This window comes from Gavialis gangeticus, unplaced genomic scaffold (assembly GCF_001723915.1).
Source record: "Gavialis gangeticus isolate Ggan-Ray unplaced genomic scaffold, GavGan_comp1, whole genome shotgun sequence".
In the NCBI taxonomy this organism is placed as follows: domain Eukaryota; kingdom Metazoa; phylum Chordata; order Crocodylia; family Gavialidae; genus Gavialis; species Gavialis gangeticus.
In genome coordinates this window covers 15,887,031-15,901,781 of record NW_017728995.1, presented here as the reverse complement: position 1 = coordinate 15,901,781, position 14,751 = coordinate 15,887,031, and the positions used below count along the sequence as shown (strand labels likewise).

The following is a 14,751-nucleotide window of genomic DNA, read 5'->3' as shown; positions in this document are numbered from 1 at the left end:
CCCGGATCATGCGGGTGGCCCTCCTCTGGACCCTCTCCATGTTGTCCACATCCCTCCTGAAGTGGGGCGCACAGAACTGGACACAATACTCCAGCTGTGGCCTGACCAGCGTCGCGTAGAGGGGGAGGATCACCTCCTTGGCTCTACTCGAGATGCAGGCTCGGTGGGCTTCCAGAGCCCTGTGCACCATCCCCACCGCGTTCTCTGGCCCCCAGCGCACAGAGCTGCCCTTCTGCTACCTTCCTGTGCTGCTCCAGGGGTAAGCCAAATCAGTCCTGGGTGGTTTCAGGCAGCAGGAGGGCAGCAGGGACAGTGCACAGGGTGCTGAAAGCCCCAGTGGGCTTGGGGAAGAGGTGTATCCAGCCAAGTGATTCCTCCAAGCTGGGACAGCATCTGGTCCACTAACAACGCACTGGGGTGGTCCTAGGAGGCACTGCTGCCACGAAGGAAAGGACCAGGGTCCCATGAAGCTCAGGATCCACTCGGCCCATCAGCTGTGCGCGCGCTCGGTGGCAGACTTCCGGTACACTTCTGGGTTCACCACCTAGCATGTGGGCCCCCCCCCACGCTCCTGTGGGATGCTCCATCCACCTCAGCATTGCAGCATTCACAAGCCATGCCTGGTACCTCGAGGTATGTTGAAAAAACATTTAAAGCTGTGTCTATAGCTGAATTCAGATTCAGATTCAGTCAAATCAAATTGGGACAGTCATCTGGATCAATGAATCAAATCCTGATTCAGGCCAAATTCGAATCCAAATTGAATAAGACCTGTTTCACACACCTCTAGCATTTATACATGGGGGACTGCTCATTTGGTTGTCCTGATGCCAAGGGCAAAATACATGGCTCCAAACCTCCACTTACACCACACTCTGTGCCTCATATAATTCTCTTGGCCCCTTACTGGGCCAAACTCAGTCCTGTGCTGAGCCTCACTCATACCACCTGTAGCAGGGCCACACTCGCTGTGCCTCATTCACACTGCCCCTCTCTGGGCCTCAGTCACACTGTCCCATTCTGTATCGCCTTTCAGGACCATGCAGACTCCCTACTCTATACAGCCTTCAGGCTTCATCTCTTGCACTCTTGGTCCTGGCTCTTTGCAGACTTTCAGGCCACCCAATTTAGACCCTACTCTGCGACGGGGCATCAGGCCTAGCGCTCCATGCACTGGGCTGATTCCGGCCCCTGGTCCTCTCTGGCCTTGGGGATCTCAAACCTGGCCTCCAGCCCACTCAGGCCTCAGGTGTCTGTTGACATGTCTGAACCCCAAGCCTGCCCTCTGTATGGGCTAACCACCAGGGCATGGGGGCTGAGGGTATATGAGGCTCCATCCCTGCCTTTCACTGGGGAGGCACAAGTGTGGCGTTTCCTGGAGACTGCCCCACCACGGGCAGCTCCACCACACCATCCAACCCCAGCAGGGAGCAGTTTCAGGTCTTACCCAGAACCAGGAACCTCCTCCATCCCCATGGTTCGTACCCTAACCTCCAGGTGTCCGGGAGCTGCTGTCTGCGGGCTGAGTGATGTTGGTCCTCTGGCTCCCGAGGTGTAACTGCTGGCTTTACCCTTAGGGCCTCGGCTTATACTGAGGCTGCCCGGCCCTCCTCCAATCCAGGGGCCCCTTTCAGTTATGTGACCATCTAATTGGGCCAAACCATCCCTGCCAGCTACTCAGAGCCTGCCTGAAACCTCTTAAAGTGGCAGGTACAACCTGTGCTCTGTCACACACGTACACATGCCCTAAACTAACATCCTAGAGCCCGTTCGCTCGTGATTGCTGGATCGCAGTGTTTCCCAAGCACGACATGAACATTCTGGGAAGAATACAGATGACTAGAAACTGTTTCCCAGATGTCATTTTGCCAGCTAGTTTGTATTTTCAAGCCGTGTTGGGCTATTCCATGGCGGTTATCAGACTACAGGAAGAACAAAGCTATGGCAGCTACTGTATTTTGTCCGCATATTCCGTTTAAGCGTTCATGGAACTTGATGTTTTCTCATCGCACATATTTTCACTGAGAAAAAAGTGGTGGGACTTACAGCTGCCTGTAGTTTTCTTGAAACTCGCAGGGGTTTCTCTCGAGTATGAGGGATTCTAGTGGAGTATATTTCAAGTCTGATATTCCACTTAATGTCTCAATGTTGTTTTCAGCTAGTGCCAAGCGCTGAATCTGAGGCATCTTTGGCAGCTGTTTGAAGGATGTAAAATGATTTTTACTGATGTTTAATTCTTTGCATCTGTAAAGTACAAAAACAGATGCTATCATTTACTATGTAAACAGGAAATGTTCTGGGAAAAAAAACAAACAGGCATAAAGTTTGGATCCACAGCTAGTTTAAATCAGTAAGTTTATTGACCTGATGGATACAGGATTTCAACTTTCAGCAGTCTGATTCTGATTTTGTTTTATACTGTTGTAATTGCATTAGTATTTTTGCCTAAACAAGGACTGCAAGATTAGTTCATTAGAGTTCATATTTTTCTTTTGCACTTCATAATAGCTGGACCATTATCCCCCATTCCCAATGTTACCATGACCACAGCAATCCATATTTTTGACGATTGTCCATTGTCTCTGTGTACATTTCCTCTCACTGACCTGGTATGGCAATCTTTCCTTTTAGCAGGTGCCACTGCTGACTTTGATGGGACCACTCATGGAGTAAGGGTCTACTCAGCAAGAATCTGACCCAGATGGTTTTTCAGTTTCTTTAGCTATCGTCAGCTCAGGTTAACAGTATGGATTTTTGATTCAATTATATAAAAATAGTGTATTTTGTCAGCCACCAAGGTCCTAATTCTGTCTCTACTGAAGTCAGTTGCGCAACCCCCTTTTATGATGTCGGATAAGACCTGGAAACAATTTTTACTGTCTACCTTGGCAACCTTATGGCACTTAGGTCTGTCAAAGAATTGTCCACCAACCAAAGCCTTTCAACTCGAATTAACCTCCTTAGAATCCTCTTAAAGTTATCCACCTGGTAAAGGTCTCCCAAGTCCTGAAATGAAAGGTTCAAATTCTGGGAATGGAAAAAAATAACAGACTTTAATTTAAATTATTATTTCTTTTCTGTTAAATGGTAGTTATTAAATCATTACACTGGTCTACCTAACACATAACAAAGTGCCTAGAACTGGTGTTCTCTTATCTAGATAAATTACTGGATCATGTCTGTCATCAGAAATTCAGCCTCCATCTTTATCTTTTTCTTGTCCAACAGCCCCCTCCTTTCCCTATATTCTCCAGCAAAGGACTCCTCCTAATTTCTTTTAATTCACTCTCAGCTTCATTTCTTTTCCCATAATTTCTCTTATTGTATACAACACTGTCCCATTGTCACGCGGACCCTCCCAAAACCAAGTCCTTTATAATTATAAAGGCCACTTTACTCAATGGTGTAGATAAGGGGTTTTCAACCTGTTTTAATAAGTGTACCCCCTGGCAGCTGGACATGGAGCGGGGTTAAGCGGGGAGGGAGAGGGTGGCATGTGGCTGGATGCAAAGTGGTGGCAGCGTGGGGTGGTGGATGAAGGCTGCTGCCACCATGTGTAAGCTTCCCCCCCCACCCCAATGTCTGCATCCAACCAGCTGGGCAGTGCCTGTGCAGCTCACAGTGGGGCACTGCTGCCCTCACCCTGCTCCGGCCTGGCCCTGTGCCTGGGAGGCGGCAGTACGGGGTGGTAGGTGGCAGTGCTCTGTCCCCGCCCGCTTGTGCATACCCCTAGGGCCTTCCCACATACCACAGGGGTACACGTACCCCTGGTTTAGAGTGTGCATTTAGGCAGGGGGAAACACACAATCTGTACTATTCAAAAACATTGTGCTTCAGGGCCCTGCCACATGTTCAAATTAAAGCTGGATACAAATCAGCTACAGTGTTGTTACACATTGTCAAGAACTAACTCTGGAGCTGGTAGGCTCTTGTTATAGCTGGATAGTTATTTTTATGGTGGGATAATTACTTTGCACTTGTGGCCAGTCTTACTTCGCATGTGTGACCAGTCTAAATTTACTGAGCAATTAACCAACTAGTTGAGTAACATATGTAACAAGTAGCAGGGGCCTCAGTGTCACAATTCCTGGCTTGCATCCTTCTTGCTACAGAGAGACAGTAATTTACTGCTGACCAATACCAGCAATTAATTAATTTCCTGACTCCCTACCACAGTGGTTCAAGCACTCTTATTAGTAGGTGCTAAAGGGGAAAGGGTTAGTACAAACCTTTGTTCTCTGCCTGTTCCCTGCGCATTTTATACTCATTTATTTCAAGAAGGCAAGTAGCCTCACTAACTTCTCTGTACCCAGGCCCAAAGTATCTGGCCAGGCCCCTTATTCCTTGCACAGGGGCCTAGTCCAAACTACAGATCTAGCCCAGTCAGTCTAATGTACTTTATTGTTCGAGCCTTACTTCTCAAAATGTTAGGCATTAAGAACACGGGCTGTGTTATTTGTTTGGCCTATCAATCATACAGTTCAGAGTACATGAGGCTATACCATAAATAATTACAATAACAACAACAACAACAACAACAACAACAATAATAATAATTCCTTACACTACAGTTTTCCCAGTTCTCTTGACATTTCTGTTGCCATTTCTCTTTTTCTGTCGTTTGTTTTCTGGCTTGCAAAATATGCCCTTCTCCTCTGAAGAACAGCTCTTCTTCTAAAGGCCCTGTTCAGAAAAATATGTGTTTATGGTAACTGATATCCCATGGCATCTGTATTTAGTTACTGACTGAGACAATATATGTGTTTGGAAAGGTATTTGAGATAAAATAATATACTTGATATTATGACAAAAATGTCAGGGCTTGGGTGAACCTGGCAGCCGCCTTGGGCTCTGACAGAAAGGTGGCCTGAAAATGGTAATTTTTTTCCGTTGTCCAATTATTATTATCATTATCTCTGGCAAAGGGGGCCCTGGTATTAAAAGTACACCTGGGGCTGCCAGGAGTCTAGGTACAGTGCTGGATAATGTAGGTTCTCAGCTCCGAGTTGTAAATAAATTGGGAGATTTTCTACTTAATCATTTGTATTAATTCAACAATCTGAGGTCATTGTAAGTGGGCACACTTCTATTAAATTACATGTCCTATTCAACTCTGTGCTAAATAAAATACTTTATTTCAATGGTAAACTTTAGGCATCAAGGTTTGAAAATATTTGCTTCTACTGGCTAGGCTGCAGTACTGCAGAGAAGGATCTGGGAAGAGACTATCAACTGAATATGAGCCAACAGTGTGCTCTTGTTGCAAAAAAAAAGCCAGTGGCATACTGGGTTTTATTAAACAGGAGTGTTATGAGCAAGTCAAGGGAAGCTGATTTTTTCATTTCATTCAGCACTGGTGAGGCCTCACCTTGAGTGTCCAGTTTTGGACCCCACATTTCAAGAATGAGTACAGTTTGGAAAGAGTCCAGTGCAGAGCAACAAAAATAATTAGTGGCCTGGGAGGCAATACTTATTTATTCTGGAGAAAAGAAGACTGATGGGAAGACCTGAAGGGCGATTACAGAGAAGATGGAGATGGATTTTTCTGTAGCTGCAGTGGATAGGATGAGGAGCAATGGCCTCAAGCTGCAGCAGGGGTAATTTAGGCTGGAGATTAGTGGGAGCCTTCTGACTATGAGGGTGGTCAAGAATGGGAACAGGTTACCTAGAGAACCGTGGAATCTGCATCCTTGGAAGTTTTCAACAGCAGATTGAACAGACACTTGGCTGGGATGGTTTGGTCCGGGATGATCCTGCCTTGAGCAGGGGGCTGGGCTAGATAACCTTGTGAAGTCCCTTCCAGCTCTGCTTTTCCATGATTCTACGATACTAATTTCATTCATGTTACGCAATATAAGATCAGACAATACTGAGCAGCAGTGTGCTGAACCTTTACTTTTTAAGAGTTAGGGATGGATGTGCAACTCACGAACCATGGACCAAAGTTACAAGTGTTTTTTATGATTGTTCTGACCACTTGAGCATCCTTATTTGGAACAGCCCTTCAATATATGCTTAAGGTTCATTGAATCAATGGGACTATTCACATAAAGTTATGCATATATTTAAATTCCTTGCTGCGTTTCCATTTAGGTTCCAGTTTGCATTAGGTTACTGATACAAATACTCACCTAATTTTAAACATGTGCTTAACTGGACAGTTGTAGGGGGTACAGTAGGGCCCCACATGCATAAAAGTAAGCAGGTATTACTGTTTCAGGGTTGGACTTTGCATACTGTGTGCTGTCTGTTATCTCCTGTACATATGTATCTGTGATACATTTTATATAATAGTTAAGGTCAGTGTACTTAAGAAGAGCACAAGGTAAGCAGTAATTCTGAAATTGTAAAAAAAAACCCCAAAACCCCTCAAACAACCCAAAAAAACAGCTTTGGTGCTATTTATCTTTACAGTACATTGTCTGGATGGTTTTTAAAAAGAAATCTAAAAATAGAGGGGTGAAATCTTGACCCTACTAAAGTCGATAGCAAAACTTCCATTGATTTAAGTAGAGCCAGGATTTCACCTCGGCAATTAAAAATTGTTCAGATAAAGTACTTAGGATTTAAGACTTTAAAGTGAATCCATCTTTTCTCAAAGGAACGCATTTTCATCTTTACCTTCCCTCACTCGGGGGCAACGAATCTGATTTCCTCTAACGTCATGTTCTTCTAACTCATGCCAAATAAGATATTTGAAGGAATCTGAGGGAAGCTTAAAGAAAGGATGCAAAAGAAAGGATCAGTTAATGGGCTTAAATATTTGGCAGTATCTTCCTACTTATACAAAACCCAATGGCCTTATTCCAGTACAAATAATATACACACATGCTCACATGCTTGATGAATGCTTATGGTTGAGATATGTTGTAATTATGTCTGGTGATGATGAACTGCTCCTTCAAACTCGATTATAAAATGGCACATGAACAAGAGGGTTGTGTGTCTGTGTGCATGTGGGGGGTGGGGAGGAAGTGTGTGCACAGGCTTTAAATTCAATTTAAGACATCTAAGTGGAAGCAGAGAAAATATGAGAAGACTAAGAGGGGATTTGATAATGGCCTTCAAATACAGGATGTACGGTTATAAAAAGGATGGTGATAGCCTATTCTTTGTGGCTGCAGGAGACAGGACAAGAAGTAAGTCTTAATTTGCAATAATATAAATTTAAGTTGAATATTAGGAAGAACTTGCTATCAATGTTTAGCTAAAAAGGTTGTGGGAACTCCTTAGAGTTTGGCTGTTTTAAGAGGTTAGATAAACATTTGGCTGGGATGGCTCAGGCAGGGATATTCCTGTCTTGACCAGGAGGTTGGACTGGATGACTTCCTGAGGTCCCCCCCTGCCCTATTTTTCTATGATTCTATATGCCATTTGTCTTCCTATCAAAATTTGCTTTGACCAGCAGTCTTAGGGAGGAGTTACAGCCTAGAAGTATGGTCTTCAGTTTATCCATTGCTGGCTCAGCGATAGTCCCCATGCACAGCTGCAAACACTGAACACTCCTAGGCTGCATCCAGATGAGCACAGCTATGTGGTATGTGGTGCAATAGATATGTCTGCAGTACCACATACCACAGAGAAAAAAACCTGCAGAGAAAAAAAAAGTGGAGTGTTACACACGGCGGCAGCGTGTGCTGCCTGAAGCCAGAGCCTGGCTGGCCGGAGCCATATCCTGCTGCCAGCCAGGCTCTGTGCGGCAGGATCTCCACTGCTGCAGCCCCAGGAGGCCCCCAGGACTCCTGGTAAGGTTTCTGGGGCCAGCCCCGTGCTGGCCCCAACCTCCCCTACCCAACCTGGGGTAACTTGCCGCACGCCAGTGCATGCGTGGCATAGGCGTTCCCCAGGGACAACTAGAAGTGGCGCACAGTGTGCTGCCACTAGTTGTCTCTGAGGAACCAAATGTCCACACCTGTCTGGATGCAGAGGCTAACTGGATACAGCATCATCTGCAGTCTTGCAGCACATGCAATATATTTTATAGCATGGATCTAAACCCATTTATAGGGTGCTTCATGGGTCATCTGAGTAGGCATGCATTGCCCAGAATCTGGCCCACTGTGCCTATCTAGGAATATAGGACTGGAAGGGGTCTCTTGGGTCATTGAGTCCACTCCCCTGATGTTGCAGGCAACCATGTTCTTTCATAAACTCATCAAACCCTGGAGGCTAAATAGGACAGAATGGATTCCTTCGAGTCTTGTCTAGCCATAAAAGCACTGTCCATGTGTGTTTCTCTTCAATACACATATAACCAGACAGGTATACAAAACACTTACTGGTGAAGATATCCCTGACTTGTGGCTGTGTTGGATTATTTGTCTGTTGCGTGATAAAACCAGCAGAGGAGTATTTGTACCGTTTAGCACAGTGCAGTTAGAGGAATGGGGTTTACTGAGTTGAAGATTGCACGTATTCAGACCTGAGGAACTAATCAGACAAGATTTTAAACCATTAACACGCTTTTTCAAGGGACTGGGAAGCAGAGAGTTTTATGGACAACATAAAACAGAGTAGCAAGGTTCACCTTTAATATACTTTAAATTGTAACTGAAACTTAATGTGTGATTGGACTGTGTTCACAGGACCCTGGGGTATACATAGAGTTTAAATCAGTGAGTTGGCTTACCTGAATACAGTTACTTCCATGCATAAATGTTTACAGAATGGGTCCCTAAAGAGGGGGCTTGTATTAGCAGTTTGTAATCAGAATTCACATTGAAAACAATGGGGAATTGTGCTTGTTCATCAGTGGCATGATATTACTTGGTGTAGTTACTTATACTTCAAGCACAGTTCGTAAGAAAGATGCCCAGGTCCCTACAACCCTCACCCCCTCTCCTCCCAAAAGCTACATTTTCCTCCCATCTGTAAATTTTGGCAAAGCAGGTGGGCTCCAGGCTAGAACTGAACCTCTTGAATAACTCCAGACATGAATATTCAAACCACTGGGTTTATGTGCTTGGCTGGACCTACACCCAAGAACATTTTTAAGGGTTTTATTTGACAAATAAATGGAAATTTCTCAAATTGTGCTTCAAAGCGAGCAAACATCTCCCAAGCCCACAGCTGCAATTTAGAAATCTACCATGGAAAGCTTTGGAAAAATTAGTTTAACTTAGTAACTGTGTGGATACAGTATAATAGCTTGCCTGTTCCTCTACAAGCTCCGTGAGCTGTCAAGAAACATCATTAAAACAATTACACACAGGAAAAGAAATGAAGAAATAAAATGTGCAGCTTTAAAATGCTCTAGTGAGGATGGTAATGAAAGTTTTATGGTGAGCCAGAGTGTATCAGACAAGTTAAGTAAAATAGAATAAAATCAGGATTACATAGCTATTTCAAAATAATCATGAATAGACTTGATATTGCCCTGCTAAGATTTTCCATCTTTCTTTTTAAGCATCATCAAAAACACATCTAGTATCTTGTCTGATTTTGATCTGATAGCTCGGAATGTCTTTGCAACAGGCAAATGGCAGAAGAGAAATGTATGTTACTATTGCTTCTACCTCATTCTTTTTATTTATGGGCTTGAGAGAGGAACAATAACCAAAGGGTGACTTGGAAGGAAGCCCTGTGTGTTCAGCATTTCTGAAAATGTAACTATTTATTTTGGTGCTTTCAGGTATCATCTTTAGACAATCAGGTAATGAATGCTTTTGCACATTTTCATATATGCCTACTCAGGAAACCCATGAGGTAGTGTCATCCTGTAAAGAAGAGGGAGTAACTATTAGCAGGTGGTAAATGTTTGCTGAAGACTACTGACCAGACCTCCTAAACTGGTTTTATGTTATTGCTGCCTGGAGGTCGCACACACTCTTGATATACTGCAGGTTAAATAAGGCTACGTTAGAGAGGAAGATATATAGAAATGGTTTTATAGTTGTGGGTCGGGTCTGTTACATTTGTGTGGAAATGTGAATACTTCACATGAAGTACATGATACATTGTTATGTAATTCCAGTGGTGATATTTGGGGCTTACAGATAACAATGATAAAAATAGTTAATTTTTTTAAATCAGTGGAGAAATGGACCTTTTGGATATCACTATTACTGACATGCCCTCACTGGGGCACTGCAGTCACGAAAGAACTTGGTTTTCTTTGAACGTCCTTGCACACATCGTAACTTGAAATAATATTGTGTGTGAAATTTTTTCAGTTAATGTCTCTCTCATGAAAAAAGACTGTTTAGAAACCAAGGCTGTTTTTTTATGAAACAGCTGCATCTCTGAAAGCATTTCCCATACTGCCTACAAACCTGGCTTGAAAGGATAAACCTCCAAAGACTGGCATCCACAAACTCACTTAGCCCATAGTTGAAATGGCCAGTATAGGTCATATACACCTGTCCGTCTAAAAACTGTAATAATACTAAGCCAGTTTTTTAGCTGGTGTACACCAGCAGAGCTCCACTACTATCTGTGGTGATTTAAACAGGATTGGGATGACAGTTTACACAGGGTTAGCATTTGGCCCACTGTTTACTACCAGGTGGTAACAGCTTTTAAACATTACCAACCTGGAGGGTGTGTTTACACATGCATTTGATGTGGGAACAGTTTACTTGTGAGCAAGTAAATGCTCCCAGGCAGGCATCCACACATGCAGAGAAGTGGTAGCAGATTTGCTTCTAATGGCAGCAAAGTGCTCCCGCTTCCAGGGGTCCTGCAATAGGCCCCTGCCACCACCAGGGGGAGCTTTAGGTTAGCCCAGGGGCCAGCAGTGAGCACGAGGCCTGGAGATTATTGTTTCCTGGCTGGGGCTGGGCAGGGCTGGATTAACCCCTTAGGGGTCCCTAGGCAAACAAATTTGTGGGTCCTGGGCTGGTTGAGACCCACATCCCCACCCTGGCACTGCTGGCCATGGGGAGCAGGGCTCAGAGATGCCACTAGGAAGCAGCTGTTGTGGTGGTGAGGCTGGCAGAGGGGAGGGAAAGGGAAGGGAAGGAAGTGGACGTGGCCATTCATGCTGCCACTGCGGAGGGAAGGACTGGACCCTCCACAGCTCAGGGCCCTAGGCATGTGCCTAGCTTGCCTATGAGTTAATCCAGCCCTAGGGTTGGGACATCACACCCTGACCCTGGGGGCTGACTGCTGCTGGGCCAGGGACAATGTCCCCCTTCCCAGACAGCAGGGAGCTCCTGGCCCTGGCTCCCAGATCAGGGGCAGGGGACTGAAAAAGAGCTGCAGGCAGTGGCAATGCGTAGGAGATTCACAGGGGTGTATGTGCACCCCCTGACAGACCACACTCCCCACTTAGGCAATGGGCAGGTGGGTACACTGGTGTCCCACTGCGAGCACTAGCTAGGGAGTGGAAGTACCAGATGAAGTGCCGTGGCCACTTCTGGGAGTGCTGTGGCCACTTCTAGCAGCGCCATGGCCACTTCCTGGTTGGTGCAATCAGCCACAGAAGACCCACCTCCAGTCGCTGACTTGTCACTGGGGGGGTATGTGGTCCCCTTGACTAAGGTGGCACCAGTCACTCGTGGCTGCAGGGGACATGTAGCTGGCACTGGGAGATAAGGATCTCCCTAGCCCCCATTCCCCGATTGTGATCTTGGAGTTGGGGGCTTGGAGTCCCTGTTGCCGGGCAGGGGGACACAGTCCCTGGCCTGGGCTCCTGTGGCAGAGCCCAACACCCTGGCAGCAGACAGCTCCTGGGGCACAAAGCAATCTCTGCCCCATGGTGGCCGGCTGCCTGGGTGGATATTTGCACCTGGTCAGGCGTCTACATGAGCGCTACTGCTCAGTAAGCAATCACAAGTAAATTTGCTGCTTGTATTTGCAGGTAGCAAATTCACTTGTGATTAGGAAGGTTTACTGCACACTAAGCATGTGCATGTGTGGACACACATGCTTCCTGGGTAGTAAACTACATAACTGCGCAGTAAAGCATGTCATGTAGGAGCACCCAGAGTGGATTTGAAGCATGTCCTACTGTTAAAATCTTGTAAAAACTCCAAAGCCTGGAAATCTGGTATTAAAACTAAATATCCACTCATAGCTCTTAACTTCTAGCAGCTGTCATTACTTCTACTGTAGAGTCCTCAACAATTTATTGTAGAAATCTGCTGCTGAATTGAAACAGAAATCCAGAAGCAATGTCTGAAAGCTAGGACCCACCTGACTTTTCAGGTCCTTCCCTGTATACCCAATGATTTCAGAAAGTTTAAGCTAGACCTCAAACATGTTAATATACATTTGCTCAGAGAATAAGGTGAACACTGATTTCTCTCTCTGTCTCGCCCTCTTTTTTTTACTACTACCACTTAGACTTGATCTAAAGGAAATTGCAATGAAAGATACAGTTTCAAAATAGTTGTAGCTCACAATACATGAAACTAACTAAACTTTTGCAGTAATTGTGGGGCCTGTTGGCTGGGTATGCCTCTCCACTGACACTTTTTGGAGCAGCACACTAGATTATGTCACCCATTACAGGAAAAGAAACCCAACAGATTCATGCTCTTTGTCCAGGCTGAGTCATTTCCTCCCACTCTGCCTGCAGTGAGAGGCTGGTGGTTATCATAAATCACAGATCTAAATTCTTATGAGAGAGAAATTAATTTCCCTAATGCTCTAATAGGAACCTGCTGTGGTGATAACCTTCCTGCTTTCTCTCTCTTCTCAACAGTGATCTATGACATCTTTTGGGCAGATAGGATTCCTAAAAAGTGAGGAAACCCTATGGGAGGGATTAAAGAGACTTAACATTATCATGTGAAAGAATCTTTTTCATATATTGACTCTGATTTTTCAGCTGGTTCTCACCTGAGTCTCTAAAATCATAATGCAAGGATTTTAGTGGCTATCTTTTAAGGGACCAACTGTATAGTTAGAAGGGATAGAGAGAAGCTGTCACTCACAAAAATCTCACATTTTTCCTCACCGCGATAACATCATGTCATTTCTAAAGTCCCAGGAGTACTGGGAATCATGATTTTAGACAAGAAGCGATGTGCGCACAATGTCAGATCTATAAACAAAACACATCAAAGGTGTTTTAGCTCAAAAGCGCACTGCCACCATTTTCTCAGCGCTAACACGCATCTCACCATTTATACGAATGTATGTGATGCAGTGCTGGGCGCCTCACCTCATGCGCAGAGCAGAATCGATTGAGTTTGCTCCAACGCGCTGGATTTTTGGTACATTGGAGCAAACAAATGCATGTGCATAAATGCCCACAATGTCAGATCCATAAACAAAATCTGAAGGTTTTCCTCACTAGACAAAATATGCTTAGCTATTGATTTAAAGGTATTTAAGATGTCATTTGAAACAGAGTTGGGATACCTTGTGAATGGCCAAAAAGAATTTGCTTTCATTATGTTGGGGTTGGCTTATATCAAGTAAGTAAATAAATAAATAAGAAATAAGAAAGGTTGCTTAACTGGAAAAACAAGCACTGAAAAATCTTGCTCTTTGTTAGCCCATTGTTACTCCAGACTAATCATTTAGTGAAGATAGTGCGAATGTGGGTGGAACTGACAGCAAAATTTGGCTGCTAATATTAGCTCCTGTAGCCTTGACTGAGCAGCTGTGTCCTTGTATTTTCATGGTGTCAGTGATGTTGAACAATTAAACAGCTAACAGATCTGATTTTGCAAACTGGAAGCCATGCACACACAATGGCTGTGCACATGACATTTTGTGGTGCTGAGCCAGACCTCTTAAAAAAACACTGAAGTCTCAGTGTCCACCAACAGAAACTCATAGGCCCGCATCAATAAAACAAGGCCTGTTGCTCTTCCGAATGGCAAAACTTTCACAGAGAGTGGAACAGGATGAGATACATTTGATAAGAGTTGTGTAGCATTTGGTTCATTTGATGTCACCCAAATGACGGTATGTGTACACTACCTAATGTAATGCTCTGGATAGACAGGATAATATAGGAAATCATTAGGTGTAAAGAAGTTTCAGGTGAAGAATCTGGGATATTTGACAAGGTAAAAGGAAGCATTTCAAGCCAAATGTTCCTTTTTCTCTTATGCAGTTCTCAGTCTTGTAATAGAAATGTAGGCTGTGCCAGATTCAGTGCTTTGCTTTAATACAAGAATGGACTACTCAGTAGGATTATTTGAGCTACAGTGATTTCCCTTCTCAATCCCAAATGAGTCCTTCACTTCTGCTGGGAACTGTAAGGCTGGGGGATGAATGAAAAGCTGTTTATATTGTCCCTATACTACTCTTTGTGGAGAAAACTTACCTGAGTATCATTATGGTCCCACTATAGCCCTTTTACATTGCTGAAATGACATACAGGGGCAGTGAAGGCCCGTTGTGGCCTTTCACTTCAACGGGAATGTAATCAGACCCACAATTAACAACACAGTTCTCCACAGTTATTATCAAGCCGATACAGGAGAAATTAGAAATCAGAATGAATTTAAACAGAAATACCAATTTCTGGAGCTGTTAACATTATAATTAAGGAGTCCCCTGCCCTCCCTCCCAACCCCCCCACCCCAAAATCCCAAACAAACCCCCAAGGCATGTTAAATCTCCAAAGAAAAACAGCTTAGGTCAACTTGCTAATATACTCCTTCTTAGACACCTTTTTGGACAGCCAGTTTTGCATGTTTCTACTAGATACCTTTTTATGCAGCCGCCTCAACTGCTCAAACAAATAGCTGTTTGTACCCAAGATACTGGGACCTCAACACTTTTGCAAGCACAATCCACTGCACAGGCCAAAATGAATGTTCCAAAATGAAATCCAGGTTTAGCTTGCAC

At 44.4% G+C, this 14,751-nt stretch overlaps 1 protein-coding gene across 1 annotated transcript in view; it reads right to left on the bottom strand.

Moving 5' to 3' along the window:
• LOC109287821 overlaps window positions 1–14,751 on the bottom strand; it is a 42,088-nt gene that overhangs the window by 15,174 nt on the left and 12,163 nt on the right. The window contains exons 2-6 of the mRNA XM_019503098.1: window positions 8,280–8,430; window positions 6,622–6,715; window positions 4,565–4,683; window positions 2,885–3,027; window positions 2,047–2,244 (exon numbers count right to left, since the gene is read on the bottom strand). Coding sequence (XP_019358643.1) covers window positions 2,047–2,244; window positions 2,885–3,027; window positions 4,565–4,683; window positions 6,622–6,715; window positions 8,280–8,430 — 705 coding nt within the window. The remainder of the gene's footprint in view (window positions 1–2,046; window positions 2,245–2,884; window positions 3,028–4,564; window positions 4,684–6,621; window positions 6,716–8,279; window positions 8,431–14,751) is intronic.